Source organism: Topomyia yanbarensis, chromosome 2 (genome assembly GCF_030247195.1).
Source record: "Topomyia yanbarensis strain Yona2022 chromosome 2, ASM3024719v1, whole genome shotgun sequence".
Taxonomy (NCBI): domain Eukaryota; kingdom Metazoa; phylum Arthropoda; class Insecta; order Diptera; family Culicidae; genus Topomyia; species Topomyia yanbarensis.
The window spans coordinates 304,503,584-304,529,085 of record NC_080671.1 but is presented as its reverse complement, the minus strand read 5'-3'; the positions used below and the strand labels follow the sequence as shown (position 1 = coordinate 304,529,085).

The window sequence follows — 25,502 nt, the reverse complement described above, 5'->3', positions numbered from 1 at the left end:
GAACAATAATTTGACCCAATAATTGAAGCTGTAGTTGCGCTAGTTCACGCTTCCTTGAAAATACCCAGCTGGTGGGCCCAAGCAGACAAATTGTCCAAGGTACCGTGTAATCGTCCTTGCAAATCGACAGCTTGGAGATCTGTAATAGAGACTACACCATCATCTGCAAGCTGCCTTAGCGTGCTGGAAGTGACAAGGCATTCGTCAATATCAATCACGTAAAAATTGTAAAATGGAGGGCTAAGAAATGAGACCTGGGGAAGGCCTATGTAGCTAATTCGTGAGCTCGATAAATCTCCGAGCGAAAAATGCATGTTTTCAGACAACAAGTTTACCAAAAAGTGACAGACCGTACTGGTGAATCACGATGTCGAGAATCAATCCATCCAAAAACCCGTACGCTTCCTTTGAAGGAAGCTCTTGTGTGCGCTCGATTTTGTCGGATATCGCGGACGCGTAGCTCTTCCAGTTAATATTTCGTATGAGGTCATGCGAAACGTTGATTGCATTCGGTAGCAATAGTAACGGTCGGCAAATGGTCGCTGTCGCTGCCGTTGGGATCAGGCATTCATGAAACTTTTGCAAATGTCATAATGAAGTTGTCGCAAAGCTTGTGGAGTGAGGTAGATCGATTATCACCATGAACACAACCTCATGCCGTGGGCTTGACGGTGCGCTCCAGTTTACAATTTTTATGCTTAGAGATGTGTAGTGTGTAGCTCTTAGATTCTGGTAGTCCCTAGAATGTAGTAACAACACTGTGTGTGCTGCAGGTCGCGGATGAAAACGAAGGGACTGACGTCTACAGTATCCTATGGTTGCTGGTCATCACATATAATCTAAATTAAACATCATTACATTTGCACAATTTATTAAATTTATGCGAATAAGCCAAATTATTGGAACCAATTCAAATATTCAAAATCTGCGTAGTCATTTTGATCCACACGGACCAAACCGTCAAATAAAATGCCTATGTTCCCAAATATATACAACTTTGATTACGTCCCTCCCTTACACTGATTAAATTGACGGTATTGAAAACATCTTCAAGCAATATTACATATATCAGTTTGAACAAACTTAGTACATTAATTATCAAGAATTAATACTAGGTTAATAAATCCTTAGTTTTTTCATAAATCCTCATTTAAAGTATCATATTCTATTGAACATAATTGTATTTTTTTATTGACCTATAACAGAAAGCTTCGTTAAGATATAGGCTGCAATAAGCATCGATAGTAAAGCATCGAGGAAACCGAGAGGACATATTGGGCATTTTGCATGTTGCATGCTTTTACCTGCGCTCGCCTGAGTTAATCAAGGTTCAGCCGTTCGAACATTTGTATTGTGTTCGGAATACTAATGTTCTTTTTTGGCCATGTGCTATTTATTTTGGCCTTTCTCATCTCTCTTGTCAATTTGGCTCGTTTCGCACATGAATATCACTATATCTTATGTCTTTCTCCAATATACTGTAGTATACGAGCCGTAAGTTCATCCAACTTTTACTGAAATAATGTCTAAGTAATGTGATGTTTGGCGTTGTTTTCTCGGCGTCACTCAAAACCACACGAGATTATGCAAACGACTACACGGTTATAGACACGCATTAGTATACGCGAAATTCCAACGCGCTAGCATATGCGACACGCAAACACTAACGCGATAAAAAGAACTCCCACAATGATAAATCATATAAACGTCCCGGCAATTATGGTAATGTCGTAGCACTTACGAATTCATAAACGCAATCCAAACATACTCGTCCGGGAGCTCCCACTCTTAAATACAGAACTTATATACACTGCCATATGAACTTTTGTCGAAAATATGTTGCATGTATTTTGTATCATCACTGAATCACAATGCCCAAATAAGATTAGCAGGTTTGTTTAGAAAACATCGAAAAAAATACTAAAGCATGGTTGCTCCATCCATAAGGCCCAATGGAAACATAAATATTGAACAGCGTTTTGCTCGGTTTGCTGTTTTTCAATATGGGACTCTTATGACTTTATGGGCAGTACACTAGACAACAAGTCGTAGGGCTCCATAGTTTGAAACTCCAGTGAGTTCTACATCTGAAACGTACATTCTAAGTTAAACATCAGAATGACGACAGAACAATCAAAAGCCCCCGTGAACATGCGAATTGCTTCTCGGTAATATAAACGCTAGCATACACGATATCAGAACGCCCACGCGATTAAATACGTTAACATAGAAGCGCCCATGTCCTTCGCGATAAGACATCAGATCACGCATGTGATCATGTCATCGTGATCATCTACGCACACCTACGCCAACCATCTCGCATACACAGAACCATCTAGGATCAAGTGAATTTATTAGCATGTAGGGTGATGAGCCCATTTGCACCATGTTTCTATTATCACCCTACCCATTTGAAGCCGTTGGTTAGAGCAGTGTCTGCCATCTTTGTTCAACGCATTGAGTCAAATGGTAGCGCAACAATAGGGGCACTCGATTCGAGTTTTCGTTGCGCTCAAGCACGAAAATTTTGCTGTTTTCAGCGCATTAGTGTTATTATATTGTTTCTTAACAACGAAGCAAAGCTGTTGATGTCAATTTTTACGCATTCCATTGATTGTAGGGTGAGAAATTAACGAATTTGTGAGGCACCTTGCTTAGTATGGTGAAAATAGGCACTTCACCCTACGAATTTATAAACACTACTTCAAGTGTTACTATATTAGAGTCATTTCCCATGCGAGCCTGAACGATTCCGGAAGTCCCCATCCTTCGCTCTAGTTCACTAGGTCCATACCAGTGATGCGAATTTTCGTTTTCAAATGCCAACTTTAAATTCAATTCACCAAAACCATGTCAATTTCAAAGCCTCCATCAATCATTCATTTTCGAATTGGCGGGATTTTCATAACAAAACCGTACATCTTCATTTCCAATTCATGCTTGCTCATTAATCAATCAAAGCTGCCCTCTGTACTGTAGAGGCCAGTTTAGATTAAATGTAGGCAAGTATGTTTAGAGTAGTTTTGCTTGAAAAACTTAGTCAATACGCCACTAGAGAGATGTTCACAGGGTCAATGAAATTGAAAATGATTGACCATTTCGACTGTTTGAATGAATGATGCAACGAACAACTGCAAATTGAACATAATAGGGCATGATTTGAAATTTTTGCTTCTTTCGAGTTCAAACAAATAAGCAGCTCTGGTCCATACCCTCAGTTCAAATATACACAAAATCTAACGTCAGACTCGCAGCACGCGAGAATATTCAAGAACCCAAGTGAATATACAAATGACAACACTGTTATACAATCGAAGTAATACACGTGAAGTTACATACACACATGACATACAAACTCCCTTACGTTGAAATACATACATTCGAATTCATCGCGATCATAATCACACATCTGGACTCGTGATCGGGCAATCATAAAAACACCTCAGAGATTCTGTGCACATTTTAGCACAATTTAGAAACGCGGTCTCAAGCAGAAACTTATAAACGCCAGTGTTCGCGCGATCAAGAATCGGTTACATCGGAAAGTTCCTACCCTCGATCCTAGCAACCTAGATACAGCCCTTCAGTTGGCTTAATCTAATAAAAAAGAAAAAACTACAAGGAGCAGCCCTATGGGGTTGCACGAATTAGACGTAAATCAAATATATTTCTTACATATTGAACCAAACCATCTTTGTTATCGAGTCATTTCATTTATAGTAGGTAATCGAATCCGATTAAACTTATTTGAAATAATCTGAAGAAAAAGAAACAGAAAACCGAACCGACCTATAAAGATTTAGACCGAACTAATTTCTGAATCTAAATCTTTATAGCACAAATTCAGCTTTTAAAAATTGTAAAAACTTTTCGATTGTGCGTGGTAAAAAACCCGGACCAGTGAAGAAAAATCAAATTTTAGACAATATATAACATTTTATGTATAAATCAAGCTTTCTAGTTATATCTTGCCATTATTGTAACTTTCCTAAAGTACGCATACAAATGTAGCGAATGCAGTGCTCATAATCATATATCGAAAATATAAATATACAAGAATCGAAAACAATTTTATATATGGACTTAGATGCCTTTTTGCAACGGTTTTTCGAATGGCAGTGTATTAATTCATAAATAGGCTTTGTAGTATGTACCTATTAGCAGAATCAAAATAGGAAAATAGGGCTGAGAGGAAAATTAATCACGTGAAGTGGAAATGAATCAATGAATTGATCGAAGATAAATAATAAACATTCGTTGTGCTTTCCATCGATCCACGTAAAAAATTTTCATCTTTGAGCAACGAAAGCGCAGATTGCTATCATGTAGATTACGCATGTAACAATGATATATACCTACCTAGTATTAGCGCATTTCCCCAAAATTCCACGCGTCCTTTGCCGATTGAAAGTAACGGCCGCGCTCCACGGAACGCCGCGCTTTTGTCATCTGTCATAATATCGTTATTTTCAGGGTTGTTAACAGGGTTCGCAGTACCGACCCTTTGTAGCGAAAACCGATACTACGGTACTGAAGCCCTCAGTACCGGTAGTACCGGTAAAGTACCGGTACTCGAATATCTTTTTAAAAAATTCGAAAAAAGCTTCAAACTGAAATTGAATGTTCAAACTGATGATCTTATTCTCAGATGATTGATTTGTGCTGATCAAAAAACATGTTTATTGTTTTTAATTGCTTGACTTATTTCACAGAAGATATTTTTCATATAGGGCACCTTCTTTTATTTCGAAATCTAGGCCACTTTGAAATCAATAACTGCTAAGTGGTGCGACTTTCGTCGATTTGAACAGAAGGTAAATGTATGAAACCCTATTAACAACAGTAAATCAAAGTGAGAATGGCAGTAAATCCGAACAGGTTAATCGCATTTCCTCTCTTGCTTTTCTGAAAATTGGTTCCGATCTTTATGTCGTTTGCCCGCTATTCTCTAATGCATATCAAGGCCCCTTGCTTTCCTGTAAACAATGGAGTTTTGCTGAATTTTCCGATCACCAATAATTACAAATCGCCCCATTTGAAGCAGTTCACCAAGTCTAAACGCTGTTCGTTCTTTTATAGATAAAGGTTTAAGAGCAAACCAAATACAGACATGACTTAGACCATAGTCTTATTACGCGCCACCCAGTGAATAATGGAAACCAATCGGAATGTCGCTAATAAAACTTTAACTTCTAGAATTATTATGATGATGGCCCCACCTCATTCCCACATAAAGGGTGTTATCTCAACGATTTATCTAGAAGGCAAATTAATATAATTAAATGTTATCTTGCAGACCGATATTTTGAAACAGATCCCCCCTGCAGAGTTAACATATTTGTCATGAAAAATTGCATAGTACCGAAAATACCGGTACTGGCGTTTGTTCAGTACCGGTATTACGGTACCAAAAATGGGTCGGTATTCCCGGGATTTTCGGTACCGGTATTACTGGTACCACAACCCTAGTTGTTAATCGATAATTAATCGTCATCGTCGATAACGTTAACCACCCGTCAACGTCATCGGAAACTCCGTTAACGATAATGTATCGTCGGATTCATCGTCATCGTCGATAATTCATCGGTGGTTATCGCGATACATTTTGCGTTACTTTCCCGTTTATTGAAGTTGAAGTTGATACGGTTAACTTTCAATTGTTTAGAAATAAATAACTATTAAAGGACATGTTGTTGGCAGTTGAAAATCGATAGTTTTGGACATTTTCAATTCACAGGTGAAGGTGAAAGAAGTTCTTTGAACCACGAAAAACATTTTTTAGCTATAGCGTCTTCAGCAAAGTTTATTTATATTTTTTTGCATTTAAAAAGTATTAAAAAGATTAATCCCTCTAAAGCTGAGATGCAAGTTTTTGTTTGGTCATTTAAATGAAAATAAAAAAAACTTTTTTTGGCAAAGTTGTTGAGAATATCTTTAGTATTAATTTCGCTGAAGAGACTATGTGTCTATCTGTCGATTTAATTATACGTTTGTGAAGATTTCTTTGATATACCCCACAAAATTGCTTATTTCAAAATACTTTTCCTGGTAATTTTGTAGAATTTCAAAATGTTCCAAGATTTCGTTCAACATAAGAAAATACAGAATTTTTGTAATGTTACCCAAGCAGCACTTGTAACAAGCAACGACAGCGATTAGTTGCATAAGCAAAGGCTTTTACACGTGAGCTTTTTGGGTTGCTAAACCAGCGCAATAATGGTTGCCATGTACCTTTATGTAACGAATTATGTTGCTGAAACTGCTAGTCAACAACTGGTGTTGCTCGGGTAGTTTATTTGTATCTCTTACAACTTAGAAGTTATCGAATGATTTAGTGTCCAAAAAGCAATGTTTTGGTATGGAAGCCACAAATTTCCGCAGGTCTTGGAAACGAAATGAACCAAGACGAATCTGTAAAACAAACACTATATATATACTGCAAAATATACAAAAATAATACTACTGTACTGTAAGACTTCCTAAGGGAAATTTTTACTAAATAATTAGAACGGGTTATGAGGCTTTGTCGAGGGACTAAAGAAGATTATGTTAACCACTGCGGTTTATTAAAAAGAAAGGAAAAAAATATATTAGTCTTGATGTTTGCGTTTCGACATCGTCCCTTCAAAACCAGAAAAAATATGTGCACATTTTGTCAATGTCAATTCACCAAGGGGCTGATAAAAACTCGGTCTTCACTGTATTCAAAAACGACCAAAACTCTATTATGAGGTCGTTCATAAATTACACTACATATTTGAGGGTAAAAGAAGGAAGTATGAAGCATCTTGTTACATAGTGGAGAGAAGAAACGGAGGAGGGGGCTAAAAGCATCCCAACTAGAAAAAAATATACATTGGAAATATGTATATTCTCTTTTATAAAATTCAAAATCTTCTAGTTTAAATTAAAATTATAATAAAATCTGTTAATCACCACACCACTTAAATGTGTAGTATAATTTGTGAATGGCCTAATAATAGTGGTTTAGTAGTTTTTTCAATATATGTCTTTGCGTGATAAAAATTACTAATTACACAATAGCTCAAAATTTGTTTTCTTCATGGTCAAAACAATTTTGATCACCTTTTTGCCGTACTGTGCACCTGGGACTCTTCTGTGCACCAACTTACTCGAAAAATTAAAAAAAAATCCATTTTTACACATCGTCGGACCCTTCTGCGTATTTAAAATGTCCAAAATTATTGATTTTCAACTGCCAACAACATGTTTTTCAATAGGTATTTATTTCTAAACAACTGAAAGTTAACCGCATCAACTTCAACTCCAATAAACGGGAAAGTAACGCAAAATGTATCGCGATAACCGATGAACCGACGATGACGATGAATACGACGATACAATTATCGACGATGACGATGAAGGCGACGATACATTATCGTTAACGGAGTTTTCGATGACGATACATTATCGTTAACGAGTAACGCCGATAAATTATCGCGAAAAATGTATCGTATTAACAACCCTGTATTTTGCGTAACGAAGGGCTGAATGATAAAACATGTTGTTCCAAAAAACAGCCCTACATTATGCAATGCTTTGTGCAGGTTGATTATACCAGTTGCAAGTGATGCCAAATTCACCACTTTCAGTATAAGAATTGATACAATTGGTTAAGGGCCGATTTCTTCACCCTCGCTTAGCGCTTAAGCCAGGTTTAAACGTACTGGTGAACCTGGTTTAAAAGTTAAGCGAGGGTGAAGAAATCGGCCTTAAATGAATTAAACTAATCAATAAAATTCTGTTTTAAAAGCTGTCCTTGAATTTAAACCAAAATGGAGGCGGTTTATTACTAGCACTACATTACTTAATTCCAAGCGCAAATAGCAAATACAAGTGCTAGTTAAACCAAAAATTTACTGGCAACCTTACAGCGGCATTTCGGAAGCATTTGTTGCGGCGTGTACGTTTAAATAACAAATTAGATATACCTACCTACACATTTGCCTCAAACATTGAACCCAAGCGCACAAAGCAAAATGAGTCCACGCTGATGATGATGGGTAGAGCGAAAGAGATAACTAGTACCACGACAATATGTTAACCGTGTTTGCAAATGGAGCTCGAATGTACAAGCAATTTTGTGTACGAATAGTGTTTGAACGGACAAGCTCAGTCGCGTGTTGGACGGGTCTGGGTAACGTACCTTCACAGCCGGTGTAACGGACTTCTAACTCAAGTACACTGGCTGTGAAAACACACAGCTCAGTGATCTGCTCCGCCTGCCATTCAACGGACAACGGAGCTTGTCCGGCCAAATCCGTTCTTTAAATAGTCGATGATGACGTCATTCATAGAAGCGTAGCTAGGTACACAAATCTGTCGTGCCAGACTTGGGAAGCGCTATCTTCTGTGTATAAATGTGCGACATTTTGACTATGTTGTACATTATTTAAATTTTTAATGCCATGATATCAAAAATATTTGGGTTTATCTATTGGAATCTATTCTTAGAAGTATTTCGGGGTGATATGAGCAAAAAAATTGAAAAATTATCGTGAGATGGCTGAATTATATGCGTTTAAAATTGGACCACTTTTCGCTACATGCTATTTTTGTAGAATTTGCAAAGTGCACCCCCATATCGAAAACAAAGACGTAGTCCTACGTCAAAAACAAAGCACATATATATTATACAATGCGTTACATGGCGTCTTGATCGAAAACTCTAGTGATATGGGTGATGTCACTCTTTTCTAATATCTGGGCCGTTCTTTGAAAATTAAGAATCAGATTCGCGATCCGCGCGATTATTTGCGACATCCACGTATAATCGCACGATCCTTCGCGTTGATACACAAAGACTGATGCAATCTCGATCATCCACGAACATCTGTGCCCTAGTTTTCGCGAACACAAAAAGACCCCGATGATTTTGGGAACGCTATAACACCCACCGTACCGTGGAAATTAAAATCTCCTAAACCTAGCCTCGTTGCGAGGAGTTCCGAAATACCGCAAAGCCGTCGGTGGCCAACTGGAGGCAATGCAAAGGCCTTTGATTCTACTTTGACAAACGACAACTTCAATAGGATAAAGTTTATATTTTCACCTTATTAAAGAGACTAATTAATTAATTTATCGGCCTACAATTAATGGAATGCGTATTGCTTATTGCTTTGAAAGTTGGATTTTTGATGCACTTCGCCATCACACTTTTTTCACGGTTGCCAAATGAAATGATATGAAAACGACAAAAAATTAACTTTTTACATCAAATTTATTGTGAAAACCGGGATACTGACAGCCATGCTAACCTTCCAGCTACTAAAAGTAAGAAGAAGTTTGTTTTTGACACTTTTCTATGTCTATAATTTGTCTGGTCGAAGGAGTTGCACTTTTGATCACACTTTTGATTCATCACACTTTCATACTGTGCAGTTCGATTTGGTGGGAACTGTGCAATACAAATTGGCATCAACAGCTTTGCTTCGTAGCTAAGCACCATAATAATAACACAATTGTGCTGAAAACGGTACAATTCTCGTGTCTGAGCGACATGAAAACTCGAATCAAGTACCCCTACTGTTACACTACAATTTGACCCAATACATTGAACTAAGATTGCAGGTGTGCTCTAAATGGGTAGGGTGATAATAGAAATATGGCGAAAATAGGATCATCACCCTACCTGGTATCGAGGGCAGGTGGATTCGATTGAAAGAATAACACTTTCTGATCCCCTTTCTCCTCCACAAAAATCTACTCGATCAAAGCGAATACATGTTGAGGTTTATTTCGAATGCATGTTGAGGTTTATTTCTGAAGTAAACTTAATGAAAATACATCTCATGTATGCGGGGAGAGAGCTTATCAAGATGCTTTTAAGAGGGTCAGGAATATTAAAAGCTGTGAAAATCCTGTCCACAACGTCAGAGAATCCAGCGCTGGCTTCTTTCTCCAGCTGAGACACGGGAATACTTGGGGTTTTTGATGTTCCAGGAAGCGCTGCGAACTCCTTTTCTAAGCTCCGATTTCTGTGACCAGGAGCTACTTGCTTTAGTTTTCCACTAGTACTTCCTCGGGCTGTTATTTTGGAGAACCTTGGAAGGACACCTTCTGCGCTTTTGAACGAAGCTTAGAAGAGGAAATGTTTCTCCTTTTTCTATTGCTTCTAGGCACAGCAAAAGATGTTCCCTCCTGAAGGTCGCATTCGTCAGTAGACAAGTTAGTGTAGATATTCGTAGAGATTGGTAGCTATCTTTAGCATTTCTGCAATAGATCGCTTGGAGCGTCGCTGAAAGGAACGTTTCTAGTTCTCCTCGCTATGTTTGTATGCGGGACATGTTGGGATATCATGTGAACTTTCGCTACAGTAGCCATACATTTCGACATTCCTTCCACAGGAGTCCCAATGCATTTCCCACAACGAACCTTGTTGCTACAATGGCTGTGTATCCCAATTGTTTGCCATTATTGCAATTTATGACCCGCAGCACAAAAAGGCGCACGACGAATCTTGTCACATAGGAGGTAATTAGCTAGAACCCGCCCGACGAATGTTTTCTCCCCGTCGGCTGCGACTGATGTTGAATGCTTTTGTTTGCAGTCCTACATATTTCCTAGCTGAAGCACGGGATCAATATCATTTGCCTACTTCGGACAATTTACCACCAGCCCTATGCCCTAATAAACTTTCTTGAAGGTATACAAGGCCGTTAAAAAATGTTTGGGTATCCCCCAATTTGTTTCGCCTAATAAGATTACAAAATACCACCTTATCATCTGTTGATTTTCTTTGTTGCCTACGTACGTTGGAGCAACTCGTATCAACTTTTGAGCTCTCTTGAGACGTTTATCACTAACGGAAAGAGGTGCTTTATAATGAAATTCCAAAATTTGTGGTTCAGATCTTATCAATGTTATGTCGTATCAAATTATCGATTTTATAATGATCGTTAGCGAGAAATGCGTTAAGAAAGATAAGAGAAAATACCGTAAAAAAAGGCGTATTAGTTACAGGTATTGTCACTAGTTTCATGCTTTGAAAAATGTATAACTGGGAATAATCATTACACCTCAACGAATTAAATGAGAATGAATTGGCTCCATTGACACGTTCTGTACGTTATTGAGAGACCTGCTTTGTCGTCTCGTCATTTTTCCGATGGATAGACACAATGAAAATGAAAAATGACAAAATTAAATAATGAGCAGCCTGGATTCTTCGTTTCCGATGGAATAGTGAACGCTACTAACACGCACGCAGAACAGTTACATATCGAAAGATATGAAGTTCTTTGATCGGATTCACAAAGATCGCATGAATAATATTCAGCACGCTGAATAGTAACAATGTTCAGTTATTACGCTGACCAGAATGCTACGATTATGCGTGAAAAAATACCACACTTTCTTTGACATATTCTAGTTCAAAGTTGCAGTAAAGTTTTTGTTTGCATACAAGTTACCAAACTACGTCAATGGTATACATGTTTATAGGAAGCCCAAGAACCAATATTGTGCTTTATCGAACTAATCGGCAATGGTGAAACTGGTTATGGACCAACGAAGTCACTCCAACCACTTGCTCTAATCAATTCATCCACCTGTTTATTCCCAGTAATACTAGAATGAGCCAGTACCCATATTGCATTTTAAATGCTGTTTTTCGATTATAATTCGGCATGGGATCACTAGTTGCTATCTCGAATCTGCCCAACTAAGTGTTGTTAGACTGTCAGACCAAAAATAAATTACCCGTTAAAGTCCCGTTTGTAAACCACACAGAATCGCATACCCTTTTGTTTTGAATATTATGTTGTACCTACCAGTCGAACGGGATAGGTCTAATCTCATTTGACGACATTAAACACCAGCACCGGCTCGACCCTCCAACAGAGAGCCATCGGTGTAAAAAGTACGTCTTCTTCAAGTTATCATTCCATAAAAGGTTTGAAGGTTTTGAAAGTAAAACTGTATGGGAGTGTAAAGTCATTGGAAGCAAAATATACTCCTACCAAATATCTAGTTGCACGATCTATTGGATAACTATTCCAGAGCTCAGTAACCTTAAGAAGCTATGTGCAAGAAAGTGCTACTCTATAAAGCAACACATTATAGTGGTTTAATGTTTAGAAATATGCGGCAAGACCCTCCCCATAGACTAAAGGGATGGAAGGTATTGCACACTTCATCAAACTAAATTACATGTATCAGTTTGAATAAACATAGTCCATAAATTGTAATCAACTAATACTTGTTCAATCATAAATCTTCATTTAAAGGGTAAACTAGGAAAATAGCAATTCATAGCCTATTGAACATAATTGTAGTTCTTCATATTGACATCTAACAAAAAGGGGATTGGGTTTCGACTTCAATCGACAAAAAATTGATTATTATATATTGACCCTAGATAAACAATTCCTCAAATATTGGTTTATAATCTGTAAATTCGATTTCAAGTTTGCACTTTTTTCGATAACTTCGCACGGAATGCCTCATATATATCGTGAAAATTAGTATACAGTAAGTTGACATTATAATCATAATATTTTTCAAAGTTGCACTACTAGTTAACAATTGACCCCTCGTCGTGTCATAGTGCGGCAACGCAGGAAGTATGTAACTGTTCTTCGTATACAACCTGCTTCCTGCAACGAATGCAGTAGTAATCGTATTCAACTTCTAGCTTGTTGTCCTCGAAGCAAGTAGTTGCAATTATTTACTGAGGTAGCAGTGTTAACACGGATCAAGTTGCTTTTGAGTTTCGCGAAACCTTCTGCACCGTGGTATTTTTTTGGTTTGTTAAACTTTCTTACCAATACTAATATTTAGAATTCAACTTCAGACTTTTCTAGATTTTCAATTTCACACTCTGCTGTTGTGTAGCAGATGTAAGTTGAAACCACGATTGTGACATGGAGTCATTTTATCGTAGCAAAGGTAACTGCTTACCCAGATATAAACTTTATTTGTGTCATCGATTTAATGTTGTCCCTTGTTATTAGAAAGTTTTAAATTGGAAAACCACTCCATTCCCTTGGGTGGAAACGATTTTGTCTATTATCAAACTGTATATGTAGAAAGTGAAATGGATTGACTTGAACAAGCGTGATTGATTTGTTTTGTTTTATTTGGTTATTTACATTCAATTCCGTTCTAAATACCATTTGGATTTAAGATTACCACACTGAAACATCTCTATGTAGATGGAATTGACGGTACCGTAAATCTAATCAAGCAATATTACGTTTAGCCGTTTGTATAAATTTAGTTCATAAACTATCAACAATTAATATTAGTTTTATGGTAAATCTCATTTAATTTTACTGCATGGAAAAAGCCATTTACACATATTCCATTAAACACAATTTTCACTCTTCATATTGACCTATGATAGAATGTAGCTTTAATATGTCTATTCGTCTGAATAGCGGTGCATCACGGAAGCCGGGACGGCCAATTTGGGCCTTTTTGCGTTTTATATACTTCCAAACTGCAAAAAACTAAAGTTTATGAAGCGGCATCGAAATTGCTCCCAAATTTTCAATAAACTTGCTCAAAGAAAATGTTTGGTATAAGACTAATCCAGCTAGCCAGGTGTCAAATATAGATTTTCATACCTTTTTTATTTAATTTAATCTTCGACAAATGTCGCACAGATATAACTTATAAATAATTTATCTTAAATTTATGAATGCCTTTTTAAAAACTTGTTTCGTAATGTTAAAATTTTAAAAGTAACAATTTTCATTAACCCTCCAGAAGCCGTGAAAACGGCTCACTGAACGAACACCCGCAGCAGCTGCTTTAAGACGATTTCGCTAGATTTTCAGAGCAGCGTGCACTCATTGAACTAGTGCGACTGCCGCTACTCAGGGTGAGTGGTTCGTGATGGTCGTAGTTCGTTCGGTGATTAGGTATCCAGAAAAGCTTGCTATTACGTAGATGACGGTGTGGTGCGCTATATTTAAGTTGTTGGAGTAAATTAGAACAGCCCATTTTTCAGGTTAGCAGATGAAATACAAACATGCGCTGCGTTTAGATCAAACCATTGTAATACTGCATCTACATCTTGTTGAAGAGCACAGTAATCTCGGATTCTTGATGGTACCGAACAACATCAAATCGTCTGCGTATAGCAATTTGAGAGAGCCAATAGTATTACAAATGTCGTTAACGAGTAATAAAAATATTATGGTGAAAAGATGGCTTCCTTGCGGAACATTAAATGGAATCTCGACAGATTATAATGCGAATGTCATCAGCTTATACAAAAGCATATCGACCGGTCAGATGAGTGTATATCGATTCTGCAGTCCAAAACGGGAGAGACATGCGATGCATTTTTGCTATAGTCAGCTTATGCGGATCTTTAACAGAAACCTTGGGGCTCGGCTTGACCTCGCACAAAGCAGAAGCAACTAATCGCTACGCTATAGGCACCAGTGAAGCAAACCAGTGCTTTGTTCTATATCCAATGCACAAACAATATTGTATTGTTGCCCTCGGTTGCGCAATGAAATGAGTCATAAATGTGATAATACAATTTCGATCGACTTTAAGAAAACTTGTGTTAGGCCCATGCTTCAGGAGGTGGACCAACTAGTTGAAGTTGAAATGGAGCTTAATCTCGCGGAAGTTACGTACATTTAGCTACACCACGTCAAGAACTGAGATTTGATCAAATAATTCATTTTTTTTGGTTTATGACGTAAGCGCCAGTACCTCATTTAAGATTTTTTGGTGGTATCGAACGAGGAAAACAGATACAAATGGTGAGTTAATCGAAAAAAGTAAAGTTGTTTGATATTTCGTGGCGATCGTGTTTTTTGCAAACCTGCATTTGAAGAATCGTTTACAAGCTGTCCTGAGATTGTTGCGGAGTCTACGAAGTTCTGAATTCCACCATGGTTGTTTACCAAAAGTCGAATGACGGGTCGTTAAAATCGAGTAGCTGCTATATTGGCAAACAGTTGGAGAGAAGCTGCATCCAATTTGTACTTTCAATGGATATGGAAGGGCATTAATATCACATCGAATGACATCAAGGTAGAAGTTCTCTAGCGTATTCTGTGCAGTGAGTGTCCGAGTTTCACTTTTTTAAAAAAAGTGATCATCATCAATTGCTAAAATAGAAGATGGCGATTCGAAAAGCTCAAAATAATCGGTATCACTGAAGAACGCCAAGTCAAGTAACCTTCCGTTGGAATTGTGAAGGTTGAAAATTTGATGAAGACGTAAACCAAAAATTAAGTTTGTGTTTGTCAGTTCATGCTCAGATGTAGTATTGATAGGTAGATAACGACGTCCGGGTTATAACGCCAAGAAAGATTTGATACATTAGAATCTTCCAGTACGATTCGCCTACTTAGTTGTACTTAGTACATAACTGTTGAATACAAGCGGCATGCTCTGCATAAACTGTTGAATCAGAAGAAGGTCTGATATACATTCTGATTATTGCTCCTGCAGTTCAATACGAATCACAACTTGTTCCAGACGTTCAACCCCCAAGACTCATGCCAATGAACACTCCTCCTCCACGTCGTAAACAGCTAGTTAATGTGTTCCGATCGCATCGATAGATGGTATAGTTTGGTTTTCTATGTAGGAAATGCCAGTTCGAAGCGGTGGTGTAGTTTGAAGATAATTCTACGTTGGAAACATTAGTTCGAAGCCTGGTTTTGTTTAGAGCAATAATATCAAAATCACGCGAGTTAGGGGCAAGCAGTAAGTTGTCCGTGTTAGTTCTCAGCCCGCGAACGTTTAGATAATAAATGGACATTGGTTTTGAGCGGTGAGGCAAAATCGGATAACTAACACCCAACAGAGCTATATGTACATTTACTTGGCTGCTAGCGGATTGTCCATTGTCGTTGTTGGAGGAGCTGTGATTATGGTTTCCAAAACTCCTAATTCTCGAGTTCCTGGAATCTGAACCAACAGGTCAGGCGCTGCGTGCATGGCTTTAGGCTTAAGCTCGTTACTTAAACCAAGTTTTTACTTCACGAATGTTGACATGACGAGCGACTATCTAGTCCTTTGGGCCAACCAATCAACCTTCAGATCATCCGTCTCCATTTTTGATTTTACCATTTCATTCACCGCTTCGCAAGGTGCTTGTGAGTGAATCCCAGAAAGGTAAAGCTGAAACGATTTATCGTACTGCGACGAAGATGTAGTCATAATACCATCCGAGTGGCATTTAAAATATCATTTTTTGTCGGTTCGTAAATCGGCAGTATGCTCCCTCTACTAGTTTGTTTGGTTTGACGGTATTAAAAACATCTTCAAACATATATCAATTTGAATAAACTTAGTGCTTCAATTATCACCAATTATTACAAGTTTATAGCGTAAATCTCAGCTAGAAAAAAGCTTTATACTCTATTGGACATAATTATAGCCTTTCATATTGACCTCTAACAGAAAGTTGCATATTGACCTCTAACAGAAAGTTGCATATTGACCTCTAACAGAAAGTTGCTGTTTGCAATACGCCTCGATTGGTGCATTGAGAAGGTCGAGAGGGTCGCGAATCACATACATGCTAATCAACGCGACATACATATAGATCCAGGTATTTTCGGTGACAAAAATATCATTTTCAAACAAACTTTTGGACTTTTGAGTTATGTTCTATCATAGACCATGCGGTAGACTTGGGTGCAACGCCCAACTCCTACTAAGCAGAAGGCAAAGAATTCCTCACATTTCCTTTCGATCATGTCCATATGAGCCTGCCCAGTCCTAGTTTTCCGTTCTAAGTTTATAACTGATTCGCTCTAGAATACCTATCCGTCTTTCAATTTCATTACTTTCGTTTCTCTTAGTTTCAAATTTGCCGAAAATAACCAACAAAATCGATACAGTAGAACCTTGCGGCAATTAAAACATAGTAACACATACAGAAAGTGTTAGTCTCTTCAATTAATTTCCTTGCAAATATTCAACATTTGAACAACTTTTTCACGAATTTTTGTTGCAAAGTATTGAAAATTGGGAGAACGACAGTGAATCTTCAGGACGCACGTCGAAAAAATGCGTTTTACACTATAACGCAAAATCTCTTGGACCATTCTGATTTTTTTCTCAGTTCTTCACATTATTGCCCAGCTTTTACAAAATTTTTAATATTATGAAACGGTCACGTCCAGAAGTCTAACCTCGGTCCTAGCAGCCTAGACTCATACCTTCAGTTGGACCAATCAAAAAATGACGCCATATTAACGAGACAACACGTTCCATGGCGACATGACCGGGAACATACACTAAAAATTAAGCATCAGATTCACGGTCCGCGTCATTCAGGTATACACGCCTTATTATTATAAAATCGAAATTATACACGTGACAAACTCGTTAACATACAAATGCTTGAACCCTTCGCGACCATCCACGGCACCTACACCCGTTAACATACAATTGCTTGAGCCCTTCATGACCATCCGCGGCACCTACAATCACGATCTCGCAAACATGGTAAAATCCCGGCGATCAGGTGAACGTCTTATAAAACGCTGTTTTAATCTTAAACCTAAGAACTCCCGCGCTCACACAATCACGAATCGTTCACCTCCGGTATCCTTGGTATCAGTAGACTAGGTCCTTGCCCTCAGTTGAACCAATTAAAAATGAAAGCTCTCATATCCACTGGACAACACGTTACATGGCGACGTGACCGAGAACTCTAGTGATATGAACGATCTCTCTTTTTTCTAGCATCTGAGCCGTACACTAAAAATTAAGTATTAGATTCACGGTCCGCGCGCGATCATCTAAGAACACACGAATGTGAATGGCCACATGGTTACAAAATCGAGTTTTGAACACGCGAAGTCACATGCACGCGAGCACACGCGACAAACATGTTAACATACGAACGCTTAAGCTCTTAGTGATCAACAACGGTAAAAAGGTGAATGTTTTGGTACTTACGAAGTTTCAAACGCGAACCTACAAACGTTCGTGTTCGCGCGATCATGAATCGGTCAGGTCCGGAAATCATTACCCGCCGACGTAGCAACTTAGGTCCATACATTTAGTTGGACCAATCAACAAATACAGCTCATATCCAAACATGGTGGGGCAGAACTAACAAGTAATAGAGCAAACAGAATGCTTTGTTCAGTGTTGATATGATACTGATATTTCAGGAAATATGCATTATTTGATCTGAGTTGAACGGTAGTTGATGATCCTTACACCTACTTTACTGCTCATAACAGCATAAGAGTCCCATGTTGAAAAACAGCAAGCCGAGAAAAACTATGTTCAAGATTGTCCCATCCATTGAGCCAAATGGATGGGACAACCATGTTTTGATATTTTTTTTTGATATTTTCTGAACAAACCCGGTAATCTTATTTGTGCAGTGTGATTCAGTGGTGATATAGAATACAATCCAACGGATAACCCATTTTCGACAAAAATCCACATGGGACTCTTATGCGTTTATGGGCAGTTTAGTTTAATAGCATGATATTCCTAACAGATAAAAGTGCGGATGTTCTCATAGCTAGCTGAGGGTTGTATGTTTATGCCTGTACTTTTTAATATTACCTGTGAACTTCACTTTTTTATTCTTTGACACCTTATAAACCCAAGTAACAATTGGTCGGTGTTAAGTTAGACCAGGCTAAGGAACATTGCGTTGATTTCGAGAAAAACGGGCCTAAAGTTTGAATCGCAGCACCCTTTACATTATAATTTGAAAACATTTTTTGCCATAATTCATGCTAATTGTAACATATTACAATTCTGGTAAGAGTAAAATGTAGCTAAAGAAATTCTTTATCCAGTGCTATCATTATCTCACTTTTTGATATTTTGCGACTTAGTCCGCTCTGACTTAACACCGACCAATTGAAGTTTTATAGCATGCTACAAGTACAATCTAAGCTTTATCAGCGGCTATAAAACTACCATAAAACCTCAATTGTTACTAGGGAAGTAACTATACCCTAATTCAGCTTAGCTCCTGTATTCATCCCACCCATTTGAATGCATTAGTGAGAGCAGTGTATGCCATCTCTACTCAACGCATTAGGTCAAATGGTATGATTAATAAGGGTGGGTTACATTTTCCAAAGCAGATTTTTTTATGTTACTACCTCATCGAAGCAAGGATGCTGGTACATATTTAAGCGCAATCTAATCACAATGAGGCAAGTTACAATCGAATTAGTTTGACATCCTGGATAATCAAATGGATAAGGGCTCGTCTACCCCATAATCTTGGTTTCAATTGTCAACTAAAACTACGTCTACACTAAAAGAATCAGTAATATCTATTATGAGATTATGCATAGACTAAGGTTTTTTTTTATTTTTACAGTACGGTCGTCAAAATATTGAAATAGTTCGCAAGCAGCAGTTTGCTCATTTGGATATATCTGATAACAACACATCGCACACACAAAAAGAGGGCGAGAGCAGCCTAACAAATGGTCCTACAGTCAGCAAAGAAATCAAACTTAATGGAGGTACAGATAAGACATTGCTCAATGGAGATGCGACTAAAACAGGAAACTCGGTGATTAGCCGCGTTGAATCTCTCATACTGGTACCGGATGTAAACAGTACGCGAAGTAAAAACCGTGAATCTGACCCTGAAGATGTAAGAAGGTTAAAGGTATCATCAGAATACGTTGTCTTTTAATTTTGTGTATGTCATTGTAGGAAAATGATTCATTTGAGTTCAATTTGTCTAATTGTTTGGATTACGTCAAGTCTGGGATTGAAGCTATCATAGAGGACGAAGTTACTAGTCGATTTGAGGCCGAGGAACTAAAGAACTGGAACCTTCTGACACGTACAAACAGACACTATGAGTTCATTTCATGGCGGCTTACTATCATCTGGGTTATCGGATTTTTTATTCGATATGTTATTCTAATGCCTTCTAGGGTGTTTATTTGCTTCATCGGTGTAAGTATTTTGATTCTGGTTCTTAATTCAGTTGGTTTCAACAACAAAAAAGCATATTACCAAATCCGTTCACTGCAAAAACAAACGACATGAACTACAGATTAAAATTTTTCATTTTCCTCACAATAAATTGCACCCATAAACAGGTTGTATATTGCGTGGTAGGCTTCGCCATCGTCGGGATAATCCCTAAGCGGAACCTCCGTTTAAAAGCGAACGAGTATGTTTTCAAGCATACCTTCCGTATAATATGCCGATCCTTGTCCGCAGTGATCCGTTTTCACAACAAGGAATACAAACCCAAAAACTGTGGCTTTTGTGTAGCGAACCATACAACGCCAATCGATATAGCAATACTTTCGACCGACCACTCCTATTCATTGGTAAATTGAGAAGGAATGTATTCCTTCATATTTACTTTTTACTAATATTGATGCATTGAATGACAGGAATCCTCTGGGTTGGTCATTTCTTCCATATCGTGACGTCTTGCAACTTGATTACATAATTGCATATTGAATGCTTTGATCTTGCTATAAACCAACCAGTTTAGTTATAACACATTTTGTAAAAATGCACCCCAACTGGCACACATTGATGTTGCATTGGTTTTATCATATTGTGCCAAATTGCATATAAAAGCACAAACATTTTTGAAAACCTCCTCTTTATGAAAAGCATAAATTGAAAGGATATGGAACTTAAGTAAACGAGTACAGCACAAGTTCTTCCCACGGTATGCTTTAAAAGTTGATTTAAATGTTTTTATAACAAACACATGCAACGTTATATGCGGTGCCGGAATGTTATGATTATATACCATGCACTTGCATTGTGATCGTCCACTCATTACCAAACAAATCGCCTGTAAATTGGCTTTCCACTAAATCACAGTGCTCCACTCCTCGACATTCATCCCATTTCTTGCATTCGAAAATTCATTTCAAATCAGCACCTCATTGTAAATACTACAACTATCCGTCTATTGATCATTGCTCATTTAGGTGATTTGGTTGACAATATGCACGGCACTGGTCGGTTGCCTACCTGACGGACCCACCAAAAGATGGCTGGTGAGAATTATATTGATTCAATGTTTCGGTGTACTTTCGAGTGCATTATCATCCGTCGTAAATTATCATAACATTGACAATCGCCCATTAAACGGTATCTGCGTAGCGAATCACACAAGCCCCATCGATGTTTTAATGTTAATGTGCGATAACTGTTATTCATTGGTGAGTAATGATCTGATATGATTGCGTGAATTGCATCCTTATTATATCCTATGCGAATGTTATCTAATCAGCAAGCTATTTCGATGGCAATGCTAATGTTATTCTCTAAGAAACCGCAATTAACTCTTTTGCAAATAATTTATGCTTCACAAAATCAATAGATTGGTCAAAGGCATGGAGGATTTTTGGGGGTTCTTCAGAGGGCGCTAGCCAGAGCGTCTCCCCATATTTGGTTTGAACGTGCAGAAGCCAAAGATAGAATGGCAGTAGCAAAAAGGTAGGATTATAAGAGTCGTTACAAAAGAACAGCAAAATTTTTCAATTTTTTTTTGTATTATAGGCTAAAAGAGCACGTTTCGGATCCAAACAACCCACCAATTCTAATCTTTCCAGAGGGTACCTGCATCAACAATACATCTGTGATGCAATTCAAAAAGGGTAGCTTCGAAGTTGGCGGTGTTATCTACCCTGTTGCCATAAAGTGAGTAATTTGTATACGAGACCATTCACAAATTACGTAACGCGAAAATTGCTCAAAATTGACTCCCCTCTCCCCCCGTGTTACAAATTGTCAAAAATTTCTCTATCCCCCCCCTCCCTTATTACGTAACAAATGCTTAATTTTTTTTTCTTCATTAAAAATGTTTTACGTAACGTTCTAGCTCCCCCGTATGTCACAACTTGTCACAATTTGTCGTACCCCCTCCCCCTTAAAAGCATTACATAATTTTTGAATGTTCCTTACAGAAATTCATATTCTCCCAATTAACGCTTCTATTGAGGAAAAGTTTTGAGTTGATAGATATGCTCGGTTGAAAATCATTGTGTACCGTAATTCTCCATACGTTTTAATATCTAGGTGTTCACGATGGTACCATATTTAAACCCTTCAGAATCTTAAGTGCCTGATTTGTTCCATAACTATTTTGGTTACGTGAAAGTTGAAGAACAATTTAATCTCATGCTTGTTTCTCTTTTAACTTTCTTAAATAATCTCAATTTGTCTATTTGGTCGGTGTTAAGTCCGAACGGACTAAGGAACATTGCGTTGATTTCGAGAAAAACGAGCCTAAAGTTTGAATCGCAGCACCCTTTACATTATAATTTGAAAATATTTTTTTCCATAATTCATGCTAATTGTAACATATAACAATTCTGGTAAGAGTAAAATGTAGCTAAAGAAATTCTTTATCCAGTGCTATCATTATCTCACTTTTTGATATTTTGCGACTTAGTCCGCTCTGATTTAACACCGACCATTTTACAACCAGAAGGTAACAACGAAATGCCACGAGACAATAATCTAGCTGAAGAGCACCAAGCACTCGATAGTCTGCTTCCTTCAATACCTCTTCCGCCCATGCCTCGTAGTCGTAAAGAGTAACAGGGAGTATCAGCAATTTGTATGGGACAAGTTTTATACTCCTCCATATGCTACGGTACTTTAGCTGATTACGTGATCCATAGAAAGCCATATTCGCAAACAAGTATACAGTACAAAATAATTGAATAAAGTTAGCTAAGATCATAAAGAGTTTGTAATAAAAGTTGGCGACTTCCGGTTACCGCAAAACGGTGCAAACCATTATCAAAATTGATGTCATTCGAAGGGTGTGGTCAGTAGATGACGAAATTAATGATTGTTTTCATTCTGAAATCCAACATGGCAGCTTCCGGCTACCATAAAACAGTATAAACACATCATCAATATGGGTTTCTCAACCAAGAATTGATCCACTGGGTACCTGCTCCCATGTCGTAAGAGGCGACTTAAAACAGGAGTCATCAAGTCAAGATGTTTCTCCGTGCCGAGGACTGACTGACTGGCAGGACTAAAATATTCTAGTCGAGCAGGGAGTATCATTACCCTTACTGTGTTAAGCGAAGCTCTGACACAGTGGACGTTTTTTTATTCGCAAATCGTGGGATTCAAATGGTGGTCATGTTCCAAATACCCATTTCGGGATTCGCTAGAAGCGATTTTAAGCCAACGTGTTTGGTATCTTCTAGCTGCTGTAAAACAAGTGCTGATGATGAAATGACCTGCGTTAAGCCAAACCGAACAAAGCGCCATAATTTTTTCCTGCTATTTTCAATGTCAAAATTCATTTTTCGATAATTTACCATTATCATCATAAAAAGTTTATGGGTACTCATTTGCTTTCAACTACTATTTGAGTACCCAAAAATAAATTGATGTAGGTTATTCTAGCACTACATTGGATGCGATAGCAATTTTTAGAGAGATACCCCTAAATGGCGCTTCGTCATCTTTGTCTTAACACAGGCCAAATATGCAGTGCTGTGATCGAGTATGGTTGGAGTACCACAAATTAATCTTCAGCATAAACAGAAAGCGAATATGAATCTATTCCGCCTTGTGGCTCAATAACCGTATTTCCATAAAGGAAACTTCTTGGTTGGAAAGCTACTTAACCCCGTCTTCGTAGCTTTCAACAAAAATGCCATGACAAAACTACGTGACTATTGGCGCATGTCTTATATCCGACCTCACAACACGAGATATTTGTGCTGTCACAGTCGATATGACTGTTGATAACATAAACAAGAAATACGCTTACTGTTCGACATATTTGCCGCATAATGAACTATCACCTTCTGATGGTTTCAAAAGGGTTATATCATGCTGTAGCAGAAATGGGTTTCCCTTCATAATCGACAGTGATGTAAATGCCCGCCACATAATTTCGGGCAGCTCAGATATCAATTTGAGAGGTACCGAATTGATGTGATATTTAAGCAGTACAAATCTGCACATACTTAATATAGGAAATCGCCCAACATTTGCACGAGCAGTATTACGCATGAGTTGGCAAACCGGTACGAGCTCGAACCGTCGTTGTCGGATCATAATTGTATCGTATTTGATCAATTAAACGTCTCGCTAGATATCGTCACATATCGTAATCCCAAATCTACGAATTGGGACCTCTACAAAAAGGGTTTGGCGACTAGGTTTCAGGAGTATCTTTCGACGAATTGAATAAAACAAACTCACTCATAGTAGCAGCATATCAAGAGACTTGCTCGCTTCGAGTTATGCGTACTTCTAAAGGAAGTTGGCTCGCAAAGAATACAGAAATGCCGTTCGATCCTCTTAGCGAAGTGGTTGGAAAAGCCTCTGCACAAATGTCTCAAGTCTCAACGCGACTAGCAGATCCCGAGTAACAATGTAGGTTTTATGGTACTCTTGAAGTTGATCTTAAAACTTAGAATACACTTGTAGCGTGCTGTAAAACTTCAAATGTCGATTAGAACTGTTAATGGTGAATTCTCGTCTGACGAAGATGTAGTACTCAACTGTCTTTTTGACAGGCTGTATGAAGCCATCACTGACGACTGCCCTTGAGTTCTTTTCAGGTAGCTCTGATTTTGGGCATTTGCTCGTAGAATTGTGACAACCGTTCGATCAAATGAACTATAGAAAGTTTTGCTCCGTATAATTCGCCGTCATAAGATGGAATCATTCCAGTTCTACTACAAAGAATATGAACACTTCAAACATATTTTGAAAAAGATTCTTACTTGTAGTCTTGCAATAGTATACATTTCATTAGCGTGGCGGGAAATAACTGTAAAATTCATTCCTAAAGGTGGCTGCGTCACTTATTAGGAGGCAAAGAGCTTTAGACCGATCAGTCTGACCTTCTCAAATCAGTGGAACGTTTAATTGACCACTGCATTCGGGATATTAGCTTAGGCTAGCATGCGCTGCATGCAATACAACATTCATATCAGCGGGGGAAGTCTACCACCACTCTGTTACACAATGTTGTCTCGATATTGAAGATGCTTTTGACAACGTGTAACTCGCATCCTTTTTGGAAGAAGCTGGAGGTCATAGTGTACGCTCATATATCGTCGCTGTTGTGCTACCTTATGACAAACGCCATTTTGGGGTAAACTGAGTTAGATATGCCACATTACTCGTCTAACGAATGTCTACAAGATGGCGTTTCCAAAATTTTGAAATTTCGCTTGATTACTGAAATATAGCTAGAAAAGTGATAGGAAATTGTGAGTTTTTTGCTTCAAATCATTATATCTTGGGATTGGCTTAAGTTATAATGAAGTTTTACAACATACAACATAGTCAAAAAAATCTTCGTAATATTTGAGAGATCAATACAGAATAGGTAGAAGCATCAATTGTCTTCTCTGAATTGTTTCTACCATTTATAAGTTTCATGATATTCAATCTCAAACTTTAAAAATCGTTTTTCTCGAAATGTGCAAAATGTCCCTTGTCATAAGATAGCACAACAGCGACGATATCGCGAACTGGATACACGCAATTCTTAGCAACCGACATCTGTGCTCATAGTTAAGACAAGTAAAGATAAG

At 38.0% G+C, this 25,502-nt stretch overlaps 1 protein-coding gene across 3 annotated transcripts in view; it reads left to right on the top strand.

The window, feature by feature from the left end:
• Nucleotides 1-25,502, top strand: part of LOC131683445 (glycerol-3-phosphate acyltransferase 3) — a 53,808-nt gene that overhangs the window by 10,297 nt on the left and 18,009 nt on the right. Inside the window, exons 2-6 of one of the 3 annotated variants that reach the window (XM_058965440.1) lie at nucleotides 19,307-19,588; nucleotides 19,651-19,899; nucleotides 20,046-20,282; nucleotides 21,299-21,414; nucleotides 21,478-21,618. In XM_058965440.1, the coding sequence (XP_058821423.1) occupies nucleotides 19,307-19,588; nucleotides 19,651-19,899; nucleotides 20,046-20,282; nucleotides 21,299-21,414; nucleotides 21,478-21,618 (1,025 nt within the window). Of the gene's footprint in view, nucleotides 1-19,306; nucleotides 19,589-19,650; nucleotides 19,900-20,045; nucleotides 20,283-20,903; nucleotides 21,138-21,298; nucleotides 21,415-21,477; nucleotides 21,619-25,502 lie in introns of all 3 variants that reach the window. The other 2 variants (XM_058965441.1, XM_058965442.1) reach the window with 2 other exon arrangements.